General features: G+C 40.1%; 2 protein-coding genes across 4 annotated transcripts; one reads left to right on the forward strand and one right to left on the reverse strand.

Moving 5' to 3' along the window:
* Window positions 1–883: 883 nt before the first annotated feature.
* sigirr (single immunoglobulin and toll-interleukin 1 receptor (TIR) domain) lies at window positions 884–6496 on the forward strand. Of its 2 annotated transcripts, XM_088417281.1 has the most exons (10): window positions 886–1146; window positions 1920–2195; window positions 2290–2497; window positions 2567–2694; window positions 3162–3302; window positions 3369–3512; window positions 4647–4749; window positions 4821–4971; window positions 5156–5333; window positions 5409–6495. In XM_088417281.1, the coding sequence occupies exons 1-10, from the start codon at window positions 1077–1079 to the stop codon at window positions 5579–5581; spliced, it is 1572 nt and encodes a 523-aa protein (XP_088273407.1). In that variant the 5' UTR covers window positions 886–1076; the 3' UTR covers window positions 5582–6495. The 2 variants fall into 2 exon arrangements, with proteins under 2 accessions (XP_088273408.1, XP_088273407.1); XM_088417282.1 differs by lacking the exon at window positions 1920–2195 and having other exon boundaries at window positions 884–1146; window positions 5409–6496.
* On the reverse strand, window positions 6092–26264 carry pkp3a (plakophilin 3a). Of its 2 annotated transcripts, XM_088417280.1 has the most exons (14): window positions 26143–26264; window positions 22719–22896; window positions 18485–18576; window positions 17351–18087; window positions 15654–15777; window positions 13418–13622; window positions 12818–12992; window positions 11707–11824; window positions 11477–11641; window positions 10280–10462; window positions 10053–10206; window positions 8347–8542; window positions 8122–8209; window positions 6092–6982 (listed from the first exon to the last, which is right to left on the reverse strand). In XM_088417280.1, exons 1-14 carry the CDS (start codon window positions 26143–26145, stop codon window positions 6941–6943), a joined length of 2460 nt encoding a protein of 819 aa, XP_088273406.1. In that variant the 5' UTR covers window positions 26146–26264; the 3' UTR covers window positions 6092–6940. The 2 variants fall into 2 exon arrangements, with proteins under 2 accessions (XP_088273406.1, XP_088273405.1); XM_088417279.1 differs by lacking the exon at window positions 26143–26264 and having other exon boundaries at window positions 22719–23010.
* Window positions 26265–26601: the final 337 nt, after the last annotated feature.

A 26601-nucleotide genomic window follows, 5' to 3' on the forward strand; every position in this document is an offset into this window, starting at 1 on the left:
TATATAGCTATAGATTGAAGCATACAGATTTAGTTTCTTCAATGTGCAGTGTACTCGTTTAAGTCATTTTGTGATGCCAGCTAGGAATTTCACTCGAAATACTTAAAAGGATTGTTGAAATATTTGCATTCGAGTGTTTCTAATGACCTTTTTAGGTTTACTGTCAACATTTGAAAGCAGATATACTATGTACTTATTACTTTTTTCTTTGTAAAAATAGGCTCCTTACCTTTTCCTACTTATATTACAAAAGACACAATCCAAGAAACATCTAAAAAGAGAAAAAATGTTTCAAGGTTTCCATTAATAATTTACAATGCGCACAGGGAAGAATGGTTGTGCTGCCTAATCTAATGGCAGCAACAACAAAAAACAACTCAAACGGCTTGTGTATAATATTGTCTAACGTGGAAAAAAAAACGTGTATTTTTTTCAGTTAACGTTGGCTTTTTTGTCAGTTTTTTGTTAGTATGCTATAATGTTAGCATATCAATGGGAACACGTTTTGGCATGACAAAAGCTTGCTAGCTTTTTTGAATCATCACTCAGTGTATCAACGACATAACAAGATACTCCTGTTTATTTAACGTTTGATTTAAAATTATCATTTTTATAGTCATGCAAAAAATAAATACATAAATAAATACTGTAACGGGAATCTGTTCAGTTTTGGTTTGGGGGGGCTTTCAGGAACTCCATTTGGTTATAGTATACAACGTATAAGAAAATGTTTGCTTTTGTATATCCGTACATTTCCGTACCTTTCACCTTTTATTTTACTCAAAGTACTTGCACTCGTATGTGTGCGTGTTTAATTTGCTTTTTGAGCTTGGCCCAGTTTCTGTGTACAGCACTTCCTTTTCTAAGAAACAGGTGATACGCGCGGTCGAGACCACGTGACAACGCGCACCCAATAAGCAGAGGTTCTCAAGTCTCTCCAGGTGCAGGTGTTCGAAGACTGTTGGCTCTTTACCTTGGAACACACACTGCTATTTTAACTCCTTTATAACCAACAAAATAAAATCCTGGGAGTTTTAAATGTTTATCTCTGTAAGCGGAGCAGAACAGTGGACAACATGGCTCCCGTTTTTGTCGCCTTCATTTTGGTGACCTTGTTTTCGTGGAACAGCTCGGTCCTCTCGCTCGGTAAGGATGCCGTAAATCACACAGTTTGTTTACCTTTGGCTGAAATAGACAGACGTTTGCGCTTGATATGTCATACAGTCTATTTTTTATGTTTACTTTAGTCATAAAAAGTAATAATTAGTGTACTGCTGAATGGTTTCGGTCATTGTACGCGGGGTCAAGCTAGCTGTCTAGTCACATGCCGTTGCCAGGCAACAGGTGGACCAGGTGCGGACTTAGGAGTGGGATGAGTAATGCTTAGTGTGTGAATGTTCTTACAGCAAGCGTAAAGAGGCCAAAACAAAAGAATATCTATGAGAAATCAAACAGGGCCAGCCGTGTTTGTTATTTGGAGGTTTTGAGTACCTCAAATGACGAATGTGCGCATGCGCGGAATAGCCTGTCGAACTGGTCCATCAGCGACTCATCAAATTTATTTCTGTCGTCTAAAATGTTTCATGTTACAAATGGCCAGTTCCCTCTTACAGAAAAAAAATATATATTTTTGAATGACCATGTATTGTTTTGAAAAAAAAAAATCAATAAATTGATATAACAATGTATTACACTTTAAACCAAAGTTTTGGTGTTATACGTCAGGCTTACGCTAAAATTAAGGCAAATGAACCATGAATTAATGTGAAAACGCTTATCTATCTACTTCAATTCGTGTTCAAAACACTCTGACTTGCAGTTTTTTAAAGCATTCACTACAACTTCACTATAATTTCACCAAACAGATATCACTAATCTTAAGTGTGTTAACTCCCCTGTGTTTGCAAAACAATGTCAAGCTTGTGTTGACGAGGAACATTTTGAAGAACACATACTCTATGCGGGGCAGCAGAGTCCCCCATACCGACTCAACTGCTCCTTGGAGTTGGTTCCTCACAACCCGGGTGACCCCCGACCCCAGCTCACTTGGCTGAAAGACTGCCAGTTGCTTGATGCCCAGCAGGGGAATTACTACCTGGAGTTTGCAAACATCTCTATCAAAGCAGGTGGTAACTACACCTGTTTGCCGCAAGGCAACAGCACAGCTTCATTCACTGTGCGCATTGTTGTTAAAGGTAAGCCTCAGATGAGCCTCTTACGTAATCAGGGCTGAACAATTCCAATTACAGATACAGATACATTTATTGCATGTATGTGTGTTTTCCACAGCTTCCAAGTGCTCCAAAGCCCCAGAGTTCATGTCTAATGAGGTTCCCAGCACCCTTTGGGAAAAAGTGGGATCCAGTGTGAATCTAAATTGCACTGCCTTACTTTCCTGGGATCCAACTGATGAGCATTGTGATGCCTCACTGCACTGGACGAAAGACAGCCTTCCCCTGAGCAATGGATCCAAGCGTTTGGAAAACACTTCGTCATGGTGATTGGAAGCAACTGTCAGACAGTGTGTGGAGAATGAGGACATGATAGTTTTTCCTTCTTGCTATAGGTTTCAAGCTGGAGGTCTGTTGGTAGTGAGCAGTGTTCTGCCGGTGCACCTTCAGGAGTTGCAAGACTTCGGACTGTACAGTTGCACAGTGAGGAATTCTTCGACTGAATACAACCTTCAGGAATCAAGTAAAAACACAGTCGTATTACACAGTTTTGTATTTGATCCATCAGTAAGAATTTGTCGCCTGTGGAGGTTCAGCCAAACTATAACCGCCAGCCTGTAGCTCTTTCAGCTAAATATTCATGTCACTCCTGCCATCACTTGAAAATCAAAACAACCACCCCTCCAAAAAAACAAAAAACGCTAAAGCTCACAGTCTTCACTTCATTCATTCAATCAGCTTAATAAGGTAGACAAACTTATGATTTAAAAAAAAAAACACACTCTAATGGCTAGCATGATGGATGCAACAACTTGTATGCTGTATATTAGTTTAATATCTTCCCCTGGCACTAATCTACAATTAGCAATCACATTCACTAGAGGGCATTTACATAATTGTGTTTCAGACAGCTTTCACCCCCTGGAGACATTCTTTCACTAACTCTACACCTTCATGTTTTTTTCTATTTGTTTTTTTTCCAACCGTCAGGCAGCCCAAGCCACACCGCTGCTGTCACCGGGGCCTTCGTCCTCCTCCTCCTGCTGGCTGCGGCTGCTGTCATCTACTCCAAGTGCCACCTGAACATCAAACTATGGTATCGTGACGCTTACGGAGACTACGAGATGAGCGGTGAGTGGGAAGAGTGGCCGCGTGTGTGGATGCTGATGATAAGTCTCTGTTTTGTGCTTTCACCAGATGGGAAGTTGTACGATGCCTACATCTCTTATGTGAACAATGACTACGACAGGAAGTTTGTTAACTTCATTCTCAGGCCTCACCTGGAGAATAAACATGCACACAAGGTGCATCTCAATGACAATGACATCATGCCCGGTTCAGGTAAGACCATATTTTAACTCAACATATCATATCATGTGTGACCTGCTTTGGCAACAGGGTCCGCAAGTCAGTGGATAAAGTTTTGTCTAAATGACAATTAAAGATCACATGGACAAAATGATCATTTCTGAGATTTCTGCAGAAGTTGTCTCCTTAAGGTTTTAATTTCCCAGCAGCCAAAAATTGCCTCCCAAGTGTATGATAATAAGGGATTAGTAGACTATGCACGTCATTGCTTACATACTATATGTTTGCTCGGCTAGCTAGCTGACACCTCCCATTCACATACACAATTAGCAATACTGGAACAAGCTTCAGTGGGAGGACCCTTTTTTGCTAGCGCTACAACTTTCCCCACAATCATCAACTCACAACTCTGCTCTTCAAACACTAACCTCCTCAAACCTGTAAAGACTAACCAATGAACCATGGGTGGGTGACCAGGCGTACTGCTCAGTCGCTCCCTAACTGTGGAATGCTCTTCCACCAAATCTAAGAGCGCCTCTCTTTTAAGAGAGGTCTTAAAACGCACCTTTTTAGTAAAGCATTTACTTAGGTTGCACAGTTTTTCCAGAGGTCATTGTTTTATACTGCTATTTTTATTGATGCTGTTTTGTCTCTTCTGCAGCACTTTGAGATTCAGTTGAATGTAAAGTGCTTAATAAATAAAATCCATTCTTATTATTATTAGCTCGTTTCATGCAAATTGGTAATTATGTACTGTAGAAAAGTATTGGCCTCGTCACACATTCTTATTTTTTTTATTTCGCATAGAATGACATTTTTTCACAAGAACATCTTACCAATAGTCATACAGTACATGGTTGCGGTAGTGTGATAGTGTGGGCAGTTTGCTCCCTCAGGACCTGGACGACTTGCAATGATGAATATTTGGCCGTCAAGCCAAAGCTCACCTTGTATTTTTCAACCCCACCTCCCAGAAAACTTAAAGGGGAAGTTTCAAACTTAAAACAATCCTGCACTAGCAAATTCACACAAATTCACAATACCAAAATCAATGCTGAGTTCCTTGGAGTAAGAATTGAACACAATAAGTCCTGAATGTAAATATGATGCACACTGCACATCTTTTCTTTGTGACCCATCGGCATATCGACCCAACTCTGTTTAAAGAACCCTCGGCAGAGTTGTTAACGAACATAAGTCGCTCCCGACGTCTCATCGTGCTGCTGTCTCACGCGTACCTGGAGCAGGACTGGTGCTCCAACAACTTCAGGTCAGAACACACTCATATGAATGTAATATATCATGTTTGCGTGATGTGTGCCTTTGCGTGCGTTTGCACAGACAGGGTCTGCTGCATTTGTTGGAGCTGTGCCGACAGCCTATTGTCATCATGCTGGAGGGTCAGCTGAAGCGCATGAGGCCTGAAATAAGGCAGCAGCTCAGTGAGCACCAACACGCTCTCACCATACTGACTTGGAAGCACAACTCTGTGGTAAGAAAACACAGCCAAGTACAGTAGCTCCCATCATGTCAGTAGTGGAGCATGAATTAATTTCCTGCTCCCATTTGCTCAAATTACACGCTTGTGAGGAAAAGCAAGATGAGTGTGTTCCCATTTCCAGTCGCTTTGGCAATGGGAGAGAGGTCTAAGAATATGTCCGTGGGCCGATTTGCAGACTCCTTCGTCCACATTCTGGAAAGAGCTGGCCTTAGCCATGCCTCGCAGGGTCGTCTTCCGCAGTGAGGCGGCGGGAGACCCACAGACGATCCTACAGGATGACAAAGACCCCATGCTGACCCTTGACCCAGACTATCTGGACTGCCGCTCTGACACAGACCCAGCTGGAGACCTGGGTAAAGTTCTAGGGTGGAAACTTTTCATTCATTAAGTGAATGTGTCACATAAATGTCGTATGAATGGTTTTGCAGGTGTGCGTCTCCCCGTATACAAAGCCATGACCTCAAAGGCCCCGGTTTTCCCAGTTTTGTCCAGTGATAAGCGAGAACCGAAAAACGCAGACTTCGACGCGTCAGACCTGGGAGAACGCAACTACGGAGCCCGTTCGGACTTCTACTGCCTAGTCACAAAGGAGCACCTCTGACATCACTTCTGATTAACATCATTTGTGTGCTTTCTAAAGCAATATTTGTATGTATTTTTATATTTTGACAGTACAATTTGTTTATACACTGGGTTGCTATGTTGGAATATGTTGCTTTATTTCCAGCAGAGGGCAGACTCATGACAGGTAAGGTGAAAACACTGTACTGACAGCAGTCAGCATATCAAGTGCAAAGTTCAAAGGCGCTGCAGAGCTCAGCTTTTGTTCGGGAGGCAAACACACCCTTTGACCACCTGTGGCTCAAACTGATGACTTTGGTTACATAAAATCAGTAGCTATTTGCCTCTGTGCGCTCCCATGGCATCATTTTGAGCCATGGCGAAGAGGGAGCCTAAAGAAGGGTGCGGCAGGGAAGGGCCGGAATTATTCCTGTCTGAGCAAGAGAAAATATGTAAACAGGGAGCGGTCGGCCTGTTGGCCTGTTCCAGCCGCAGCTACGCTTGCACCTCAATTGGCAGATCCCTTTCTTTATTCAATCACAACTACACATTTAGCAAATAACTTTTATTTTCAATACGGACGCCGGTCACCAAAGTTGAAACTGCCTGACAGGTTGTCAATTCATTATTAGAAAGATTGATCCAATTGCCAAAGTAAAGACTCCATATCTTGACAGGTGTCAAATTAAACAACGGATCATTTACAAAAATAAAAACCAGTGACTAAACACACATGAAAACTTGTTAGGACTGCATTCTTTTAGCAAATGCATTGATTCGCAACCACTCATGCATGCACACACTCACACTCTACCCTTACATCATTTTTCTAAATTGCAAGTCAGACATTTTAACAGATTACAAACATTTGCAGCATAGCGTAAGTGACTGAATAAAACACATGACAGCTATAGAGGAACACCTATATCCCAACTTTTCGGAGGCAAAAGCATTTCTGGAGTAAAACTCAGTAAAATGTACTCTCATTCATAAAGAATATTAAAAAATATATGTCACTAAGTCACAATATGAGAAAGTCCATGGTTACAGTGTATAAAACCTGATTCTTAAGTTGAACTTTCAGCAACAATATATACAAATAAGCCATTTAAGTACCACATAGGTTAGAAAGTCAATCATAGTTTCACACTGTTTTTACATCTGCTTGTAGAAAACACACATCCCTGCACTAGAATATAGTGCTCACATTTGCTTAGCTGAAGTCCAGCATACTCCACTCCTCCTCCTACGACGTCCACTGAGTGTTCTTATCACAAATTTTACGGCAGATAAAAACTGAGCCTGGGTTATGTTGGAATAGGAGAAATGGCTGACATGAAGTCTTCTACCCGTGGCGTGCAGGACAGATCACCGCTGTAGAAGCAGGCCACCTTCCCTTTCAGATGGTCGTGTCCGCAAAGTCCGGTCTCGTAAAACCTTTCTGTAATGTTCGACAAAGAAAGAGACGGTTAAGTATCCTTTCGAGCGGTTGTGCGTAAACATAACCGACATGAATCATACTTGACCCCGAAATACCTGTAGCTCGCGTACATCAAATACACGACATTTTTTTTTTTTCCCTACAAGAGGTGAAGGCATTTTCGCGCTGTCAGAACTTGTTCATTAGAACTTAAACTAAATGCTGCACCCTTGGGTGGGGCAAGTCAGAAGATGCAGACGGTGGTTCACCTTTTGAGTCTTGGCCGACTTGCAAGAGTTCACAAAACTATTGAAGATTAAGTATATGGTGTTTGAAAGAGTGGCTTCAAAGTGAAACACACATACTCAGAAACACACATTACTTGTCATTTTTTTCCCCCATTCCTCATCTGAACAAGCCTCAAAGAACGCATTCAAACACTAAATTGACACGAGGGGGTTTCCGATGTGTTTTGAAGTCAAGTGAGGGTGTGGCCTTCAGAATACAGTGGATACAACGGAATACATGGAATACCTTCCTAATGTGACTGGGCAATTATGGAAAAAATAATGATCGTAGTTATTTCATTTGGAATTATCTTGAAATCACAATCCATTGAATTCAAAAGTTCGTACTTATTCATCTATCAAAACTGAAGAGTAACTTGAACGAACGACCACAAAATAAATTATTCATCAATAGGAACGCTGGCTGTTCTTCTGTCCAGTTTGGCCTCTGAGGGGCAGTGTGGTGCCGTATATGCATGTAGTACACGCTTTCATTGTGACAAAAAGAGTAGAAGAAAATATGAATGAAAATGATCACCATAACTACTTTTTCAATCTCTTTCATTATACTTGTCCGTATGTGTTCCTATAGCCTTTGAGTGTGAACATTTGAGATTTGAAAGAATATAATTCTCGGACTTTGACCGCAAATTATATATTAGCCTTTCAATGGGACTTTATATTGACTGCTAGCATTAGCACTAGCAATGTTGCTCAAACTAAGTATGTACTACAATCAAATATTAAATGCGCACAATTTTTTAGTTTAGTTGAGTTTTTTTGTTTAAAGAAACTCCAAACACATTTTGATAAACTGCCAAGCGCTACCCTGACCCAAAAAGTTATTCAAAGCGAGTGAGTGATTTTCCATACATTTTTGTAGTCTTTGTGCAGTTTCTTGTACTGGAACATGTTGCTGAGCACTGTGGCTGCTGCTTTGGCTGCTTTCATCTTTCCAGAACTGGAAAAAAATAAAAACCCCAAAAATCACATGCGGGCACACCGAAACCCGTTTATTCGACGCGGTTGAACACCACAGATTCAAATGGAATGTCGCTGCTCTTTATCCACAGCCAGTTTGACTGATTGCTGCCTCACCTGGAGTCGTTGGTATTTTTGATGGCGACCAGTTTCGGCAGTCCGTCGAAAAAGCACACGTCTCTGGCGGCTACCGAGCTGCTCGTCACCAAGTTGTTGAGAATCCCGCAGATGTTGACCACCGCGTCACTGGACGGCTCCTTCTGGTAGCCGTCCACGGGCAGCTTGCTCACCAGGTTGTTCACCACTTTTGTGGCTGCCAATGAAAGCAACGGACAGTTTTTTAATGGCCATTTTTCCATGGGGACTCAACAAAGATTCACTTTATACACAATAAATTATTTAAACCCTAGTTTTTAAATCAGAGGTCAAAGATAGTACCGGAATGTTTGTTTAAATTTGTATATATTTTAAAACTGAGTATAAACAAAAAATGCTTGCACTATTTAAACATTATTAGAATTGGCGTACCGCCAGTTAGCTAGTTAGAGGACGGATGGATGGACAGACAAACAAACCTAATAGGTCTATTACATAATTGTAAGTTGACATATCATTTGCGTGTCAACTATAATAATGGCTTTTTAAAGCTTGTAAAAATCACATGACCAACAGGTGAGCCGTGATTGGTGGAACGCATGGGATGGCATTTTCAGTCGTCAAATGTGGCAAAAGTGGCAAAATGTATTTCAAAATGTAATAGTTGTACATAAAGAACAATGTAGTCATCAAATTAATTACGGACAAAATAATAATTATCAATTAGCATGAATTCATGCTAAAAATTGCTAAATAGTGCAAAGCTTTATCGGGGAAAGAAACGCCTCGAGGACCAGTATATTTGGCATCTTCGTGATCTTTCAAGGCTGACAGAATATTGTGTGCTAGGTCTATGTAAATACGGGTGGTATCATATGAAAGCTTGACTTCCATTCCTTACTTTGAATTGCATGTTGGTAATAGCTATGATGAAAGTGTGGAAACACTGCCATCCAATGGTCCCAGTCATCACTACAGTGCTCATTTGGCCTATATTAAGTATTAGTCAAGGGTGTCAGCTACTCTCCATAAAAAAAGTATAATGAGAATGTTATTATGTATTATTGTTATTTTAAACAAGGAGAATTCTCGTCCATGGTACTGAAAGAGTTTATAATCTTACCACACGTGAAATCTTGACCTAGTGCTGCACCTTACTTCCCTCTGCCTATTAGTATATATGCTACACAGCCGACTTGCAATTGTATTATTGCAGCAGACACTTGACGTGTTTTAAAGAGTCACAGAAAAATGAAATGGTGGACCAGATCTGGACCCCGGTCCCGGGGCTGAGAAGTATGGTCATGATATTTTATGATCCTCTGTTTGAAGTGATTTGCCACCATCTTGTGGCACCCATAACCAAAATCCCTTCACTAGCTACATCTCATGCGTGTCTACCAAAAACTACGCAGGTGGAAATGTTCTCCAAGCCACCAATTTAGTTCCTTCTTGCAACTATGCTCTTTCCGGAACCTGTTTTGAAAATTCCTGCGAACGTCACCCTCTATTGTAGAAATAAGCTGAACTTTAAGGTGAGGCTGTATGCAAACCACATGAGCCACAGGAATGCTTTAGTTCCAGGAAGGCTTGTTACAAGGATCTTTCCCGGTCTTTTGTTGCCATAACATGAATGATTCTCAAATTGTTTTGCAATTTTTAGCGTTATGTACAGCATTAAACGTCACCGGGTGCCAAGGGATCGGGTCACCGAGACAGAGACTCACCCATGTGGTTCTTATCCTTGGCATGGCGTGACAAATTTCGTAGGAAGCCCGTGATAGAACGCAGCTCCAGGTCGTTGTTGGTGCGCAGCAGGTCCAGCAGAACGGGCAACATGCGCTCCTGGTCCATGGCCACGCGGCTCAGCACCCCCGCCCACTGAAACCAAGTCGGACTTCCATTCGTCAGCGGTTTCCAAGCAAATCTGAGGTTCAAGTAGCCGAGCGCTTACCCGCTTGTCTCCGGCCGTGATGTTCTGCAGCGCTCCCGCCGCTGCCTCCCGCGTGGTGGAGTTGATCTCGCACTGCTGCAGAACGCGGTTGTACAAGCCCACGATCTGCGGGTGCCACAGCCACTCCATCCCCTTTGGGACGCGGGTCACCTCGGTGAATGTGGACAGGTCCTGGTTCCTGCTCTGTGGGGACGAGAAAGACAAAAATATTACGTGATGAATGAAGTCAATTATTATTTCGTCCTATATAATAGAGGCAGAACATTTGACTGTTTAACGATACTTTATCCTTTAGTCTTTAAATTTACAAGAGTGAATAAGTTTGATTTGAGGGGGATATTTGAATGTCATCTTTGTCAAAAAAACCCGAACAATTTTAAACGAGGGAATATGAGCTGATTAGTCGCGCTCTTATAATTTCATTCTGTTTTAGTGTTAAAAACATTCAAATTGATACAGCAAACAGAAATAATTTTGTCTATTTAAAAAAAGAAGTTCAACACATTTTTACTCTTCAGCTTTTGACTTGGCGTGGCTTGTGTATAATGGTGTTTTTGTTCATAATTTATTCTTTTATGTAATAGTATGTAATAATGTAATTATTCTTAGCTTTTATGTGATTTTTACATTGCGAACAGCACTTTGTATGAAGCAGTTTTTTTAAAGTGGTATATGCATAATGCAAATTTATTATGTAAATTAGGGCACCTAAAAATAAATGCTTTTGTTTTATTGCCTACTTTATTATTTGCTATTATGAAATGTAGTCAGCTCGGAGAAGTGAACAGAATAAGAATTTCATTGTGTAGTATTACTATGCATGTGACAATAAAACTCTTGAATTGAATTTTTTGCTCAGTTTGACATTTTTCTTTTAAAATAAACAAAAAGAAATCCTCATAAACCTTTTTCTTGTAACACATGCTTAAAATAAAGATTTTTAGGTATTTTTTTAACCCTGCAAACTGCAGTTTTATCTTTGAAGTACACATTACATTATGATTGGGAGTATTACTAATCAAAATATGGTAAATTATTTGCGTTATTTCCACGGCGTGTCCGGTTTGGTGCCATCAGCGCCTTGTTTGACATTCAAACAGCCCAGTGGGCGGGGCCAGCACGTGCAAACGTTTTCCTTGTCGGCGGTGCCGCACGTGAAATTCAAAGAGGAGAAAGGCAAATGCCACGTGCGCCTACTTTGTTGGCCTTCTTGCTCTGAGGCGTGAAGCAGCCGATGGCTTCGCCCTTCCCGGAGTCCTCGGCTCGGCTCGGCCCCTCCAGGCGGAGCAGAGCCGACGGCGGCATCTCGCCGTAGAGCTGATAGGAGAGGTTCCTCAGGACACACACTGCATTTTCCACCCCCTGAAGGACACACACGAGGATGAAGAAACGGGCACCGCGAAGTGCCTCTGAGCCGGGAGCCTCACCTTGTCCTCTGCCTTGTTCTCCTCCAACGAGGCCTTGATGTAGCTGACTAAAGAGTCGACCAATCCGTGGGTTTGTCTCATCTGCTGACGGGTCTTTTCATTCACTGAGCTCAGGTTCCTACCAAATATGTATCATATAATAGTAGTTCAGGATTTTTCATTATGGTTGTTTTAATTTTGTTTGGGCTTCTATTTTTTTAACCAGGACAGTTGTTTTTTTAATTTTTTTTTGAGAAATATTAATACTAAGTTAGCATTAGTCAAGTATGTCAGCACATCTCCATAAAAAAACGTATTTGACCAGGATTTTATTGTTTATTATAGTTATTCTTCTTCTTCTTCTAAAAGACGAGAATTCTCGTCCATGGCACTGAAAGGGTTAAAAGGATAGTGCACTTATTTAGCCATTTCCAGCAATAAAATTGAAAACACAATTCTTTTTCACTTACAATTAATACTTTTAGAAACACATTTTTACACTTGTGACATCATCTGTGCTTAAAGACTCTGTCAACAACCAATTGTGCTTCAACTGTTGGTCATGTGGCTTTCATAAGCAGAGTTGTGATTTGTCGTTACCTGAGCCTTGCATCAGTGCAAGTTGATAGCAAGTGGCAAAATGTTTTGCAAAGTATTTTTCCTACAAAAATAATTTGGTCATCAAATTCATTATAGACAAGATAATAATGTTTTACTGATGAAAAAGGCTAAAAAAGAAAGGTGTTACAAACTGCAAAGTTTACGCTTGAACGTTGACGGCCTTCAAAATAACTTAATATGGCATATAAAAGAATTCGCCTTATCAATAATGCATTCGTTAGAAAAAAAATATGTTTTTTGTAATATGACAGCAAATATGCTTCAATTCTCTTTTGTACACATTGATAAAAGACTGTAGCAATGGACATTTTCAACAGCCAGTTTGCTCACAACAAACCGAACTGCGGTGCCGCGAGCCTTTTCGTATGATACAAACACCAGCCGGTCGCTGGGAGGCATGTTCGCAAATGCAAAGTTGATCCGGTAAAAAATATGGTGAAACCAAAAATATTTGAACAGAAGAGCATGGTGCAAGATTACCCAAGCAATACAAGTATCAAGTGAGGCGCACCTGAGGCAGCCGGTGGTGTTGAAGAAGATTTCTGCCTCGGAGGCCGACTGCTTGATGCCCTCCGACCCCTCGCTACCCGACAGAGGGATGAGGATCTTATCGGTCAGATCCGGGAGAGCCTCTCGAGCCAGTTTCTCTTTTAGGGTGTCTTTGGATGAAAGGTTCCAAAGGATACCTGCACAAACACACGGGGGATGTATCGAGCTCATGTTTTGGGTTACTAAAAATAAATACTGCTATAGGGATAGGTGTTTGAGAATTCTTTATTTATTTTTTTTATGGAGGTCATGCAAAAAAAAAAAACCTTCCGTATTATTCCATATTATGGCAAACAGAAGCGTCCACGCCTATTCGCTGGTACGCTGGTAGTCCACAGGTTAAAAAAGCTGTCTCACGTGCTTCTTGTTGAAATGAAGGCTGCATGTGCCTTGTTAGCTGCAATTTGACCCTGACGTTCGTTCCTTCATAAAATTAATATTTAAGGGTTCCACAAGCTTGATGTGTAAGAATGAGAGATCAGGTTGCTTGTGGGAGGAGATTAGGCAAGAACAACAAGATGAACTCTGCATGTCGTGTCTCGCTCAGACTGCAAATTCCTACCGGTGATGTTCTTTTGGAGCTCGTCGTCGGGTTCCTTGAGGGCCTCCACCAGCTGGGGGATGCCGCCCTCCTCAATCAGCGCCACCTTGTTGTCCATGTTCTCGTAGATGAGGTTGCGCGTGGCGCCGGTGGCGTAGCGCTGCACTTCCTGATTCTCCGAGTTGAACAGCTTCACCAGCTCGCTGATGCCCTTGCATTGACGCACCTTCAATACAGGTGGGAATACTTTTACTTGCGTTCTAGTTTAGGTCATGCTATTTATGGCATAAAATTAAATTTAGGCTCTTAAAAGATCATATACGGCACATGGTATAGTAATATTACACCTGGGTTCATTTGGATTTTTTGAGGACCAATTTGATAATTGACATTTAAAAAAAATGATTATAATTGTTTTTAAATGCTTATTTACTTTGTCCTTTAGTATTTGCTTAATTTTACCACTTTCTTTATCCTTTGGTATTTGTTTAATTACACGACAAGGAGGGATCCTCAAGAACAAAAAAACACAAATAAAACATGACTGAGGCAATAAATATACGCCATACGTAAGCAACATAATGACTGATGTTACTGGCATAAAAACCATGACTCACGTATAGTGACCTTTAAAGGGAAACCACAATTATTCTACTCCATTATTTTCTTCACCATGAAGTAATGACATCGAAATACCTTTGCCACATGTCAAAATAGGTCATGTCATCTATGACAGTTGCTTTGGAAATATATGATGTACAGTAGGGCTGGGAAAAAAAAAGTCAATCTAATTGGGTAGTTGACTTATAGATGTATAAATAGGTTGACTAAAAATATCCGCCGGAACCATGTAGTGTTGATATGATGATGAGGGAGAAAGAATAACCCCCAAAAAACGAAGGATGTCAGAAGTTTGGGATTAATTCTAATGAAAAAAAAGAATGACCGAAGAAATAATATTCCATTTTTCCAAGTGGAACTGTACTTCGACAATGTTTCAGAGCCTTTACATATGCAAAGACCATCTTGACAAAGGGCTCCATTTCTTGTGTTGGCGCGCCACCTCATTTGTGTACTTAAAAACACATTCAGTAGTTATTGAACTTTCATTAAAAAGTAGCACATAGCGCTTCCCAAAATAAAGGAAAGAACTTCCCAAAAATCACCAGGGCTTTATTAGCCGAGAACATACAGCAACCTGTTACTGCAAACAATTACTGTAAGGCAGCTGTTTTAGGAGCTCACGTTTTATATATAGGGAGCAGGCAAACATAAAACATGCCTCATCAAGAAGGCGAAAAGGAAGACGAAGAAAAATAGAAAGTTATTGACCTCATAGCAGCAAGTATTCATATCATAGCAAGTTTAGTAATGGAATATTGTTGAAGCATCGTCCGTAAGTGACTTTAAGGACACTATTTCATGTGTAACGTACGTATAACAATATGAAGGTGTGAATTAAACGCTAGTTAGAGTTTGTTGACCTTAAATGTATTGGCTAGCGCACTGATGCTAATCGATTGCGGTTGCTAACCAGTTAGCATCGGCAACATTTTGATAGAAGATAATAAACGATGAGTAGCTATATTTGCTCACTTCAACTCACGTTCAACCTTTTAATAGATTATAAAAATAAATCAATCAATTATACTGACTAGGAGGTCGATTACTCGATGAAATAATGTTGATTGGATCATCAAGTTTTGCAAAGATTTGATAAAGACAGCTCCAATGTACAGAAGGTTCAGATTAAATGAGCAAATTTTCCTCAAATAGTGATAATACAATACCCACTGATACTTTAATTTTTATTTTTTTTTAAAATCAGTTTGATGAAGAAATGCTACCTTTTATTGGCCTCGACTTTCAAAATGGTCCACCGCATTTTTTCCTGCAATTTTTGTAGGGAGGAAAGAAAAAATCTCTAGCGTCATCATTTATTTTATGTGGTCCTCAGACGCCAGTTCCCAGCACTAAACAAGAAGCTGAGAAAAAAAGCGAAATTTTACAGGGCCAAACGGGGCTAAGTGAGCGGTTAAATGTTTTCTACTCCATCATGCACGCCTGCCATTTGACACCTTAATGTTGACTGTTGACCAAAATGTCAACAACAGTGATATATGGAAGGCGCCTTACCAAGCGCAGTAAAACATGTTGAACGCAAAATGAATTTTTGTGGTTTGAATTCCTAGATAATGTGTTACAGAGAAATTAGCCTATGGTATTCCAAACCACGAAGCTCATCTGTTTGTCATACCTCATTTTTGGCGTCACTGTCATTATAACACTCGTGTTGAATGTAAGCTGCACCCAGGACTTGCAAATCGGGGTCCGGTTCACTCAGGTACTGGACAGCTCTGGCCATGTCCAAAGTTTCGATCCTGTTCAAGAAACACAGGAGGACTTTTTCAAGACAGTGGCTTGTGTTGCACAAAATATAACGTCACCATTTTTTATTTTTTTTGTAGGAAGCAGCAGAAGCAGCAACATTAATCTCAAGGAGTTGTTGGGTTTTCTTATTGCGCGGTTCAGTGTGATGAATTGCCCCTAGGTCTCACAGATGTCTAAATCCACTTGGCTAACCACACCATGTGGGATGTGTGAAATACGAGGCCTGAATTGGAGCCGCCACACCCAAAACCAGTCCTACAGCTATGAAGCAAGGTCACAATCCATCGCGCGTACTGTGAGCTCGCAGCACTGTAAAACACTCGCAGAAAAGACGGGACACCGTCATGAGTGCACTTTGTCTCGGAACGGGTGGAATGAGAACACAGGTGAGACATTGATCGAGGAGAAACCGATCACTTAAATGCTAATTTGATCCCCACCTGCCAATCATTGCCATTAAGTTCCTAGTAAATAGGGCACGATATTTTTTCAGTTCCACCATGAGCTTCAGGAAGATATCAAGGCCTGAGCGGTTTATGTTTGATTTTCAAGGTATATTACTACAATGTTAAATACCCCATTGTTTCAAAATGGCTATTTTTTTCTATGAAAATGAAGACAAACTAAAGGAAACAATGACATTACTATGATGCTTTCTTCAAATAAACATAATAAATACTATTGACTTTATCACGAGACAGATAACATGGCTAACTAGCATGGCTGACATCAGCTCATTTCCGCTCTCACTAAACAGAAAAGAGCAAAGAAATAGCTGTACATTTTCAGAGATATGTTTGTTTTACTGCTGTACTACATTATATACTACTGTACACTTTATAACGTGCTTTAACGCATATTTACAATAGTCTCCACACTCTCACCCTAAATCACACCCTAAAAAATATTATTATATTCCTATAAAGCTGTCTTGTAATGAACATTTGAAACCAGATTTGACTTAGCATGTCCACAATTGTTGAATCAAATACTGTAGACTTGCTTGCCAGGCATTTAGTATGGATAACTAGCATAGCTAACATTAGATCCTTTTTCACTCTGATGTTACTTTCCTGAACTGAGAAGCGCGAAGAAGTAGCTACTATTTTGGGAGGGGGTTACTTAAATTACATTAACAATATCTTAAATAAAAAAGAAATAAATGCTGTTGGCTTTCTACTGCCTTGAGACAGATAATGAGGCTAAATAACATGGCTGACATCAGCTCATTTTTGCTATCACAAAAAGAAGTAGATACAAATATTTCCAGGAATACCTTTGTTTTACTCCTGTAGTACATTAATTTATGTAGAAAGAATATTTATATTTTTTCTACAGTATATTCTATTAGTTCAAAACAGAAAATACAGTATATTGATTCAATCAAAAACAAAGATATTTACTCAAACATTTCAAAACAATTCATTTTAGATCTGTTATTGCAATACTGTGATATTATAAAACTGCAATATATTTGTCCATCCATCCATCCATCCATCCATCAAGGACTCAATTTGGCAGTGGAACAAAACGGACATTCTTACAAATGAGAATTTGTCTTACCCGTTGAGATTTCCCATGCTTCCGATTCCCATCTGCCCATTGAAGATGTCGACTCCGCGACCCACGCTCTGCATGCTCTTGACCGACATGGCCCGGGACATGGTGCTTTGACGCCGCTGCATCGTTAAGTTCCCCTGGGAAGCAGAGGACATTCCCGGCCCTATGAAGCCCGAGTCCACTTTGTCCACTCCCCCTCCGAACATGCTGGAGGCGCTTGACATCTGGCGCTGCAGGGTCCCAGACATGGAGCCCATGCTCATCCGGTTTCGGTTGTTAATCCTGTTGATGGTGCGGTAGGCCGGGCCTTTGTAGGAACATTGCTGGACCATCCCCATGTCCATCTCTGGGCCGCGCGAGATGGTGCCGCTGTGGGCTCGACGCATGGACCCCGGGAAGGTCATGGTTCCGGCCCCTTGCCTCATCTGGCCCACGTAGCCGTTGGACTGCACGTAGTGGCGGCTGAAGCCGGCGTCGCGGTCGGAAGCCATGCTGGCGCCGTCGCTGCCGTCCACCATCCAGGCGTTTGCCGGCATCGTCTGCTGTCTCATGGCGTGCAAGTTGACGATTTCCGGTTCCATGCGGGCCTGGTACTGGTTCCCTTGATAAGTGCCCGTGTGGACATCTTCGCGGTAATAACCTCCGCCGCGTCCGCCGCCAACGCTGATCCTGGGGAACTGGGCCATATCCGGGCCGGCTGACATAGAGCTAAAGCCGGACCTCTGCGATATCTGTGGCGTCTGGAGACGAGGGAGCGAGTGTTAGTCTTCAACGTTGAGGGAGTGTTACTTATTACAATCTGCTTGCTGCATGTGTGGGAGAGTTTATGCGTCACTCGGTACAGGGGAATCATCAACGCTTTCCCAATACCCTAAGAGATGTGACAACCACTTAGGCAAAGGTTATTAATTTGTCGTATACTCCACAGAGGTCTAAAACTCCGTGTCAGCATTAAATCCAAACTAATCCAGTGACCTCCAGCGAAAAAACTAAAATTGGAATCTCGAGGGTGGATCTGAATTCCCTGAACTGATCCTTTGACAGGGGCCTGTGAAATACCACACATGCCAGCAGGGGAAGCGCTCACACTTTACAAAGTAGGAGAATACGCATTCAAAGTGGGAGCGAAATACTCACCATTGTCCTGGAGCCTGAGAACACGTAGGACGACTTGGAGCTGTAACCTGGATTGTACGTCTGGTATTTCATAGTGGAAGACCCACCGTAGTCTGGAGTAAAACAAATACAATTGAGCGTCATTACGGCAATATCACAGCGATGTCAGTTATACGAGTGAATCGCGGCCTCCTGACATGCCACTTAAATCTTCTCACATGGCTGAGGAAAAATTTGTATGAAGAGCAAGAATTTTCACATTTCTGTTTGAAATACATTTGTTACTTCAAGTCAGGACGGTATACAAGTCAATCTGTTTGCTAAACGGTTTAGCGACTAAAAGGGCGGGAGAGAGTCCAAACAGGTCAAGGCAGAAAAACAACCAAAACAACTTGAGGCCTTTCCCAAAATGGGCTCTCCCACGCACTTAACTTCCCATCACTGTTTCTGTTCATATGAATTGTCTTTTTTTGATTATTTTACAAGCATGGCACTTCAGAAAAGCTGACTCAGAAGGCCACATAGAGGTCAGAGACGAGTGGAAAAACAGACTCATACATTTTTTACATTTCTGGGTGTGTAATACACACTCAGCAGTAAGGATTAACAATTTTGAGAAATGTAATGGAGTTTTCCCCCTTAATACTACCAGTGAAATGTAGTAATTCATTTTTCTTGTGAATTTCTCGGCCTTCTTCACATGCATTTTATTTATCACTGCCACATCTATCTATACCACAAAAAATAATCCGATTTATTATGCATAATAGTTTTGGATTGGTTGAGAATTTGGGTCTATTTCTGACCATCAACAAGAGTTTTCAACATAAAAACTTTGACTCAGTATTTTAAGCATTCACCATGAAATCTTCACAAAATTATAGTGGCGTTTAAACAAACCAGATTATTGTTATAATGAACAAAAAATAGGTTTTATTACTTAAACTTTTCCTGTTATATGAATGATACCCAAAATAAATATTTAAGCAGGGCCTTTGTTTTTTCACTTGAAAATTTCCCTACATTGCGACATCAATTTGAATTGACAGCTTTAACACCATATTTATATTGTTTTTCCTTTTTTCTTTTGAATCCAGACAACATTCTGATCCACAACAATACACATTCTATTTAAAAAATGAAATAGTAGGATAATTAGAAGGCTTAACCCCCATGACTTTTCATCGTTGCTTGACGTTTATTTACAGTTTCCAACTAAAACACACTCCTCCCTCAGCTTTCTCAGCACTCTGCTCCACAACACAAAACAGATATCCATTGAAATATATGGGTCAACGGAAGACAGTAAAGCCTCTTGGATTTTGTATGGAGGTGTTGTCCTATTTTGTTCCAAACACCTCAGGGGCATGCTACTGACAAAAGCCTTGGGACACACCTCTTAATCAAAGAATAAGGTGCTTTTATATTCCAGTGCACAAAGCAAGCTTGTTTTGATGCTGAAGAACTTAGAACTTACTTATTTGCAACTTGGTCACCTTCAAGTTGCTCTTTTTATTTTCACTTGAAGGCAATTTCACTTGACGGCAAAAATGTCAACCGGCAAGTCAAACAAAGGTGGGATAGTCACAACTAAGCAGTTATAGCCAGTGTAATAATCTTGGAGTCCTAAAGGGGACTTTCGAATTTCTTTTTGTCCAGTCCAAACATGTAGGCTTCAAGTTTGAATGGCGTAACGCTTGACAGAGAGCAAATACACACAAAATGCATGACAAACCGGTCTGAAAAGAGCCAAACGATGACTGATGCGTCCCTAACCCGCCCCATGGCAACGCCCAAACACCTGAGACGTCGCACACAAAATGCACCCGTCACCATTTTAACCTGAGATCATTCTTTTCTTCCACTCCACGTCATCGATGACAACACAGCCTCCCTCAAACGATAATATTTACAGGAATCCTGTACTGTACAGAAAACGGAGGAGGGCATTCCTATTTTGAATACTCCTCATTTTTTAGAAATGGGCGTCTCCTTTGCAGCTGCTTGTTGCGGAGGTTTCAAAAGAGGGCGTTTGATGTGACGTGGCAACTTGCAAGTGGAAGCGGTCTTCCCAGAAGAGGAGTCAGGTTTAAATCAAGCTTTAGCTACTGGTTCAAGTACCGACATTAGCATACATCAGCATAGAAGGCCCGAAGACAATGGTTCTAATCTTAAAAGGTATATTTAATATTTCTATCAGCCACTACAACATTATGCACAGTTAGAAAATCAATTATCATTATTATTACCAATGTTATTTTTCCCACTGCCCTATCGCAGTGTTTTTGTTATTTAATTCATGTGCAGTAGACTTTGGACAAATCACAACATTATGTATTTTCATTCTCCATTCAACCTTTGTGCAATTGTGTACAAAGTCTCACTTGGGGGGTGTGGCCCCAGAAAGTTAGTACAGCGCAGTATGGTGTAAAAAAACAAAACAAACAAATGGAAGGAAAATATTCATAAACTTGATCTGACTGCAGGAAAAGCATACTGAACATTCCGTTTCAGGTTTAACACATGACGCCAACCAATTAAAAAATATTTAATACACGTTTGTCCTTGATATAATATGGCTGGTGAAACATAGCTTGTTATTTTTTTTTTTTAAATACTGTCATTGCTCCTAAAATAAAAAGAAAAATGCATTGAGATCAGTGGCTATGAATTATTGACCTACCAAAGGCCCTAATACGATTATTTTAATGATGGCCCTTTGAATTTTTTTTTGGGGGGGAATACATATTTTGTGTTTGTTCCTTGGAAAAAATAAGTGATTGTCCTGCCAAAAAAAAAAAGCATAAAACTTAAAAATGCCCCTACCCAAAAAACAAAAAAAAATATTGAAATCAGTGATGTTATGAATTATTGATGTACCAAAGGCTCTAATTATAATCAACCCAATTATTCCACTTGGAAAGTTTCAGGGGTAAAATACATAATTGGTTGCAGGTCTTCTCTGTTCATGCCTAGAAAAAAAACATTTCTTTTTTTCCAAAAAAACATAAAACCATTAAGCTCCCAAACCTTTAAAAAACATCTAAATAAAAAAGTTATATCTTCAGTTTGTTTTAATTAGTTTGATTTATTTAATCATGCATTTGTTTCAGTTTTCATTTTGCAAAATACTGTATATGGAGTACTTGTCGAGTGCAAGTAAGAAAAGAAATCACCGTTTTGACAGATTGAACGTTTTCATTTTCGGTTGTCAAATTAAAAATAGAACAATTGCTACACCTCTTAAGGAAGTCGAACAATGACTTTTCACTTCCCATTTGGACAACCACGGGTTATGTAAGCACCACATGGAGATGTGATCACGCACAAGCTTCTTCACAACACAGCGCTGACAAATAAGCAGGCCACAATCAAGGTGTCCGTTTGTCCATGCGTTGTCTTCTTTAGTCTGAGTATGAGCAAAAACTCGTGGCCGCAGCCCAGAGGCACATGTTAACCTCCCTCTGCTATCACAGGAACGTTCATGAAAGCAACACTTGTTGCAGCCTGTTATACATTAACCCTTTCAAAAGCGCAGGTTGCATGAAACTTGGCTTGGTGGAGCAAGAACCCCCAGACACATTCCATTAGTAGTTGATGATGTTTTGGGCAAACTAGGTACTGTAGTAAATTTAAAATTAGCTTTGGTTTTGTAGTTGGTGGCTTGATTTTGAAAAACATAATTCAGAAGGGTCAAATTCATCAAAAATATAATCTATTTGGACTACTATGGCAGGTAATGTGTGTGATGAGCCTCATGTGAAGGTGGTTTGTCTCTGTTGATGGATTCAACTAAATACTGTCAATTATGCAACGTGGGCTCATGATTGTGTGCAGGCTCGTTTATTGTTTTGATAACTTTGGGAGGGGGTGGGGCTTGAGCCAAGAAAAAACATTTGAACATTGGAAGAAATTGTATTAAATCATTATGAACACATTAATATTTGTCTTCTCATATTTATTTTCCCAGGTAATACATAAATTATGCAACATGCTAAATTTTTAGTAAAAGTGTCTCAAGTGCTGTTGGGTTATGACAGCCAAACGTATTTTTAAGTGATTTATTTGAATAACTATATTGCAACGTCGAGAATGACACATCTTAGCACTAACAATCACACAGTTTGCAAATATTTTTTTTTCACTTATTAAATTTCAGCACACGTGACAACAGTTTTAAAAGAAAGAAAAAAAACTTTTCGCAACTTCTGACGCGTTCTTTTCTTCAATAAAGGCGGACTATTTGTTGTCTTACCTGACATGGCGGAGGTGGAAGCGGAGCCATTGTGACGCGGAAGTGTGGACTTCTCGGCCAGCCGCATCTGAACCTGCTGCTGGACCCGGCGAGCCCTCGACACCTCGTCCGAGCTCGAGGTGCCGCTCCCGAGATGAATCTCGGACGGGAGGCCGTAGGTGGTGACCGAGTTGTTGGGCTGCAGAGCGGAAAGAAAGACATTCTCAGAGGCCACGGTGCTCATGTTGGAAAAAGTAGCGCGTCCTGGCGCGGTGCTGGCGGAGTGAAGGAGCACTGACGCTCCCCCACTCAGCAGAGGTGCACTAGGCGGGGGCGGAGTCTTACTACACTGGACTTTGGCGTGTACGCACCTGACAAGCGCGCGCACGCACGCGCTTAGGTGAGTGCGACGCTTCTTACGTAATACCACTTTTACAACATACGTAGAACGACGAGGAAAGTACTTTACAAGTGCAAATACTTGTGTAAAAACATCTTTGTGGTTGAAGTAAAAGCACCGATTCGGTTCGTGTCTTAAAAAGTCAAAGAGGAATAAAAAAAACACCTCACTCAGGTGTGTTACAATTGAATTGTTTCCGACGTTTCTAGGCCGCCATTTTTGTGTGGTTATGTCACGTATGTCTGTTAGCGCATTCCGCTGGTTAAACGATGTGTTTTCTTTCTCTCTTTTTTGGCAATGTACCCTTCTGTCACTCTATTTTCAAATTTTTGATTTGCATGAAATATTTCTATATCGCAGGCACATTAACACATTTTTGCATGACCCCAAATTATGAAAGCTAGCTTGATTTTTTTTTTTTAATAGATTCATTAATAATGTCAAATTTTGAGCTATTAGAGGATCCAGACAAAGTGTCATTCAATTTTTGCAATGCTGAATAAAATGATGGTGGCAAAATTTAAGTTGTCAGGATCGTGGTCAGGAGATGCAGGAGAGAACCATTGTTTAGGTTTTTTTTTTTTTTTTTTTAATTTTGTTTTGGGCTCAGTTTTGTCAGCTTCTTTATGTCTTTAAAATGTCATAACTGATTCAAATTTTAACATATTGACAACATTCGAACAAACTTTCCAGTCCTTTTTTTCTACAGTTTTTAGTGAAATTAGTCTTGTATTCATCATCATTATTTATTACAAAGACAAACTCCACACAGAAAGGCCAATGCTGTATTTTTAACTCTACTATATCTAAAGGTGACGTCAAGAAATAAAACTCATTACGCTAAGGTGTTCTATGCTGCTCTACTAATCTAAGCATGGCATTTTGAATTAATGTCACATTTGTGGAATGTGATTTTATCAGCCAAATCCATCTCTTTTGATTATCTATCATATTACCACTTGCTGGCGGCCACAGATGACATCACTTGTAAGTGCCTAGCGTTTGAATGTTACATGACCAAACCAGAAAACGGGTCACTTGTGGTTTGTCGTTTCCACTAGGAGAATTTTGACCAGCAAAAACTGGTTGTTTTTACGCTAGCACAAAATACAACACATTAGCCATTTGTGTATCTGACAAAAAAAGAAAACTCCAGTAATAGTTTGCGTTCAATCCGACAGTCCCAGATTTCACACTGAGCACATCTATGAGGAAACCAGATGAGGTCATCGTGATTTCAACACTTTTTGTTGCATTTTTCTAAAATCAGGACATATTAATGACGTATTATAGGACGTATTAAGGTAGTGTGTCAGTATTTTGAAATTGATTTCTTCCTGTTGAATGTTTGGTTTTGGAAATAATTAAAGCACTGATCAAATGTTTAGGTTTTCTTTAATTAAAGAGATATTTTTAATATGAATACATTCTAAACAGCTAAAAATGAGTGTTCCTTACTATATTGTTATTGAAATCTACAACCTTTCACATATTTGTTTGACCTCATCTTTGACTAGCTGGCCAAGTCTATCAAAAAAATAAAAATAAAAAGAACAAAACGTATTTCCCAGCAGACACAATACAGACATTTGTCTGGCTTATTCATTGTGTGCAACTCGCTCTCTGGTTAAATTAAGAATAAACAAGACACACTGTGGGAATCTTCATTGTGATGTCATCATGATGAATTGTTAGTTTGGGGGGGGGCGCTATGTTTCTTATTTACATTAGAATCTTAAGGCATACTTCTTCTTTTTGAAAACACACAGCATAAAATACATAATAACTACATGATTGTGATTAGATTGTGGCGTGAACACACATTGAGAGCATGTGCTTGTGAATGAGCAGAAGCTCCTTCCTGCTAAACAGGCTCATCAAATTTGAAGGTTTTTTTTTTGCCCTCAAACTAACAAACACCAGGATGCATTTTTTTCAGCACTGTTCCAAGTTTTCCATTTTTTTTTCTAAACAAGACATTTGTAAGTTAAACCCAAGCTATGTAGTGCATTTGGATTCCCATGACCATCTTCAAGTTACACACGGCGTACAAAATACTGCACATGCGTGACAAACTACAGCAGTTCATCTTAATATGTTTTGTCGATTTTCAATTTGGATTCAACCTTACGTGTGAACAGCAAACGGGTACAAGGTGTGGCACAGTCGTTAGGCGACTCCACGCCCAACGTTTATCTGAAGTGTGTTACTATGAGTCAGTGATCGAACACCAAGCAAAGAGCAAGTTTGCAGATGCCTGAATAGTAGGAATAATACTCATACATCAATTGTAGACCAACAATAGTAGCACAGATATTACTTTACTACATAGTAATACAAGAAAGACTACATGTAAAAAAAAAGATCACTTGAGTCCACATGAAAGCATGTGATTTCGATAAACTTATGAGTCAGCTAATATTTTGAGTCTTGCGTGCTCTTCAAGTTAGACATTTTTTTGGAATAAAACTATATAAACACTCCAGTTTTGTCTTAAGATTAAACAGGCAAATTGTAAACCGTAAAAAGCTCTTTTAAGGCACAACAGAATGAGTTCAAATGAAATATATTGAGAGATATGTGATTAGAACTGTAACTATAAAATTTACAGTACGCTACAGTGAATGTAGATAATTAAATGTTTAAGTAAGTACTTGCTTCCAACTTTCAGGTAATATTTGAAGTCTTATGATAACATTCTCAAGTGCCCTGTAAGTTTAACACTATTTAAAAAATATTTAAACACTCACTCAAGTCTTAGCTTGAGATTAAATGGGCAAATAGTAAAACATAAGACAAATTTTAAGGCACAGAATTCATTTAAATGAAATATATATTTAACAATGTAACCTTAAAAATACAATACAGCAGAGAGAATATAATGACTTTTTAATAGTAATATTTTGAAACTACTGAATGGAGAAATGTTTTATGCTGTATGTTTGAATTCACGTTCTCAAGTCACAATGGGGGAAAAAAAATCATCAATCATAAAATAAACAGTTTTGTAGTCATATATCCAAGATGAGTAAAAGCTGAACCTACCATTCCCACTGAGGCTCAGCTGATTGTGGAATTGGTGCGCCTTCCTTCTTTCAAGCCAGGTGAGCAGATGTGTTACAAATTTGTTGCAATGTGTCAATTGTTGAGTCCGTGTGAACTGTCACCGCCCTGAAACATTTCAATTCCGGCTGCATGTAAATACAAGACAGGCCCCAAACAAAAGATGAGTCAAGCAGCGGCCGGTGACAGCGCAGCAGGGTGTGTTAGCCCAACGCCGCAGGGGAATGTACGTTGTCAGAAAGGAGAAGTCACTTGCTTCCCTACACCATGCGGGAAAGTTCCATGACCAGATTCTGACTTTTTTCTGCTGAATGTCAGAGTTTTATTAATAGTTGTGCGCCGCACTTAAGTTGAAGGGTGTTACATTTGTGAAGGGATGACTCGGGGATGACACTTTGCTTTCCTCTGTCCCATCCAGACAGAGCGAGCGACAGGAATTGC

This window comes from Hippichthys cyanospilos, chromosome 6 (genome assembly GCF_059441005.1).
Source record: "Hippichthys cyanospilos isolate Australia breed blue-spotted pipefish chromosome 6, RoL_Hcya_1.0, whole genome shotgun sequence".
Taxonomy (NCBI): domain Eukaryota; kingdom Metazoa; phylum Chordata; class Actinopteri; order Syngnathiformes; family Syngnathidae; genus Hippichthys; species Hippichthys cyanospilos.

Excerpts from the sequence above, each read along its gene's own strand:
- sigirr (XM_088417281.1), top strand. The coding sequence starts at position 1,077 with ATGGCTCCCGTTTTTGTCGCCTTCATTTTGGTGACCTTGTTTTCGTGG. Across the intron at positions 2,196-2,289 it reads TGTGCGCATTGTTGTTAAAG|CTTCCAAGTGCTCCAAAGCC; the intron begins GTAAGCCTCAGA and ends TGTTTTCCACAG. Across the intron at positions 3,303-3,368 it reads CGGAGACTACGAGATGAGCG|ATGGGAAGTTGTACGATGCC; the intron begins GTGAGTGGGAAG and ends TGCTTTCACCAG.
- pkp3a (XM_088417279.1), bottom strand. The coding sequence starts at position 22,941 with ATGAGCACCGTGGCCTCTGAGAATGTCTTTCTTTCCGCTCTGCAGCCC. Across the intron at positions 18,577-22,718 it reads TTCCACCTCCGCCATGTCAG|ACTACGGTGGGTCTTCCACT; the intron begins GTAAGACAACAA and ends GTTTTACTCCAG. Across the intron at positions 13,623-15,653 it reads ACAGTGACGCCAAAAATGAG|GTGCGTCAATGCAAGGGCAT; the intron begins GTATGACAAACA and ends CCTGTATTGAAG.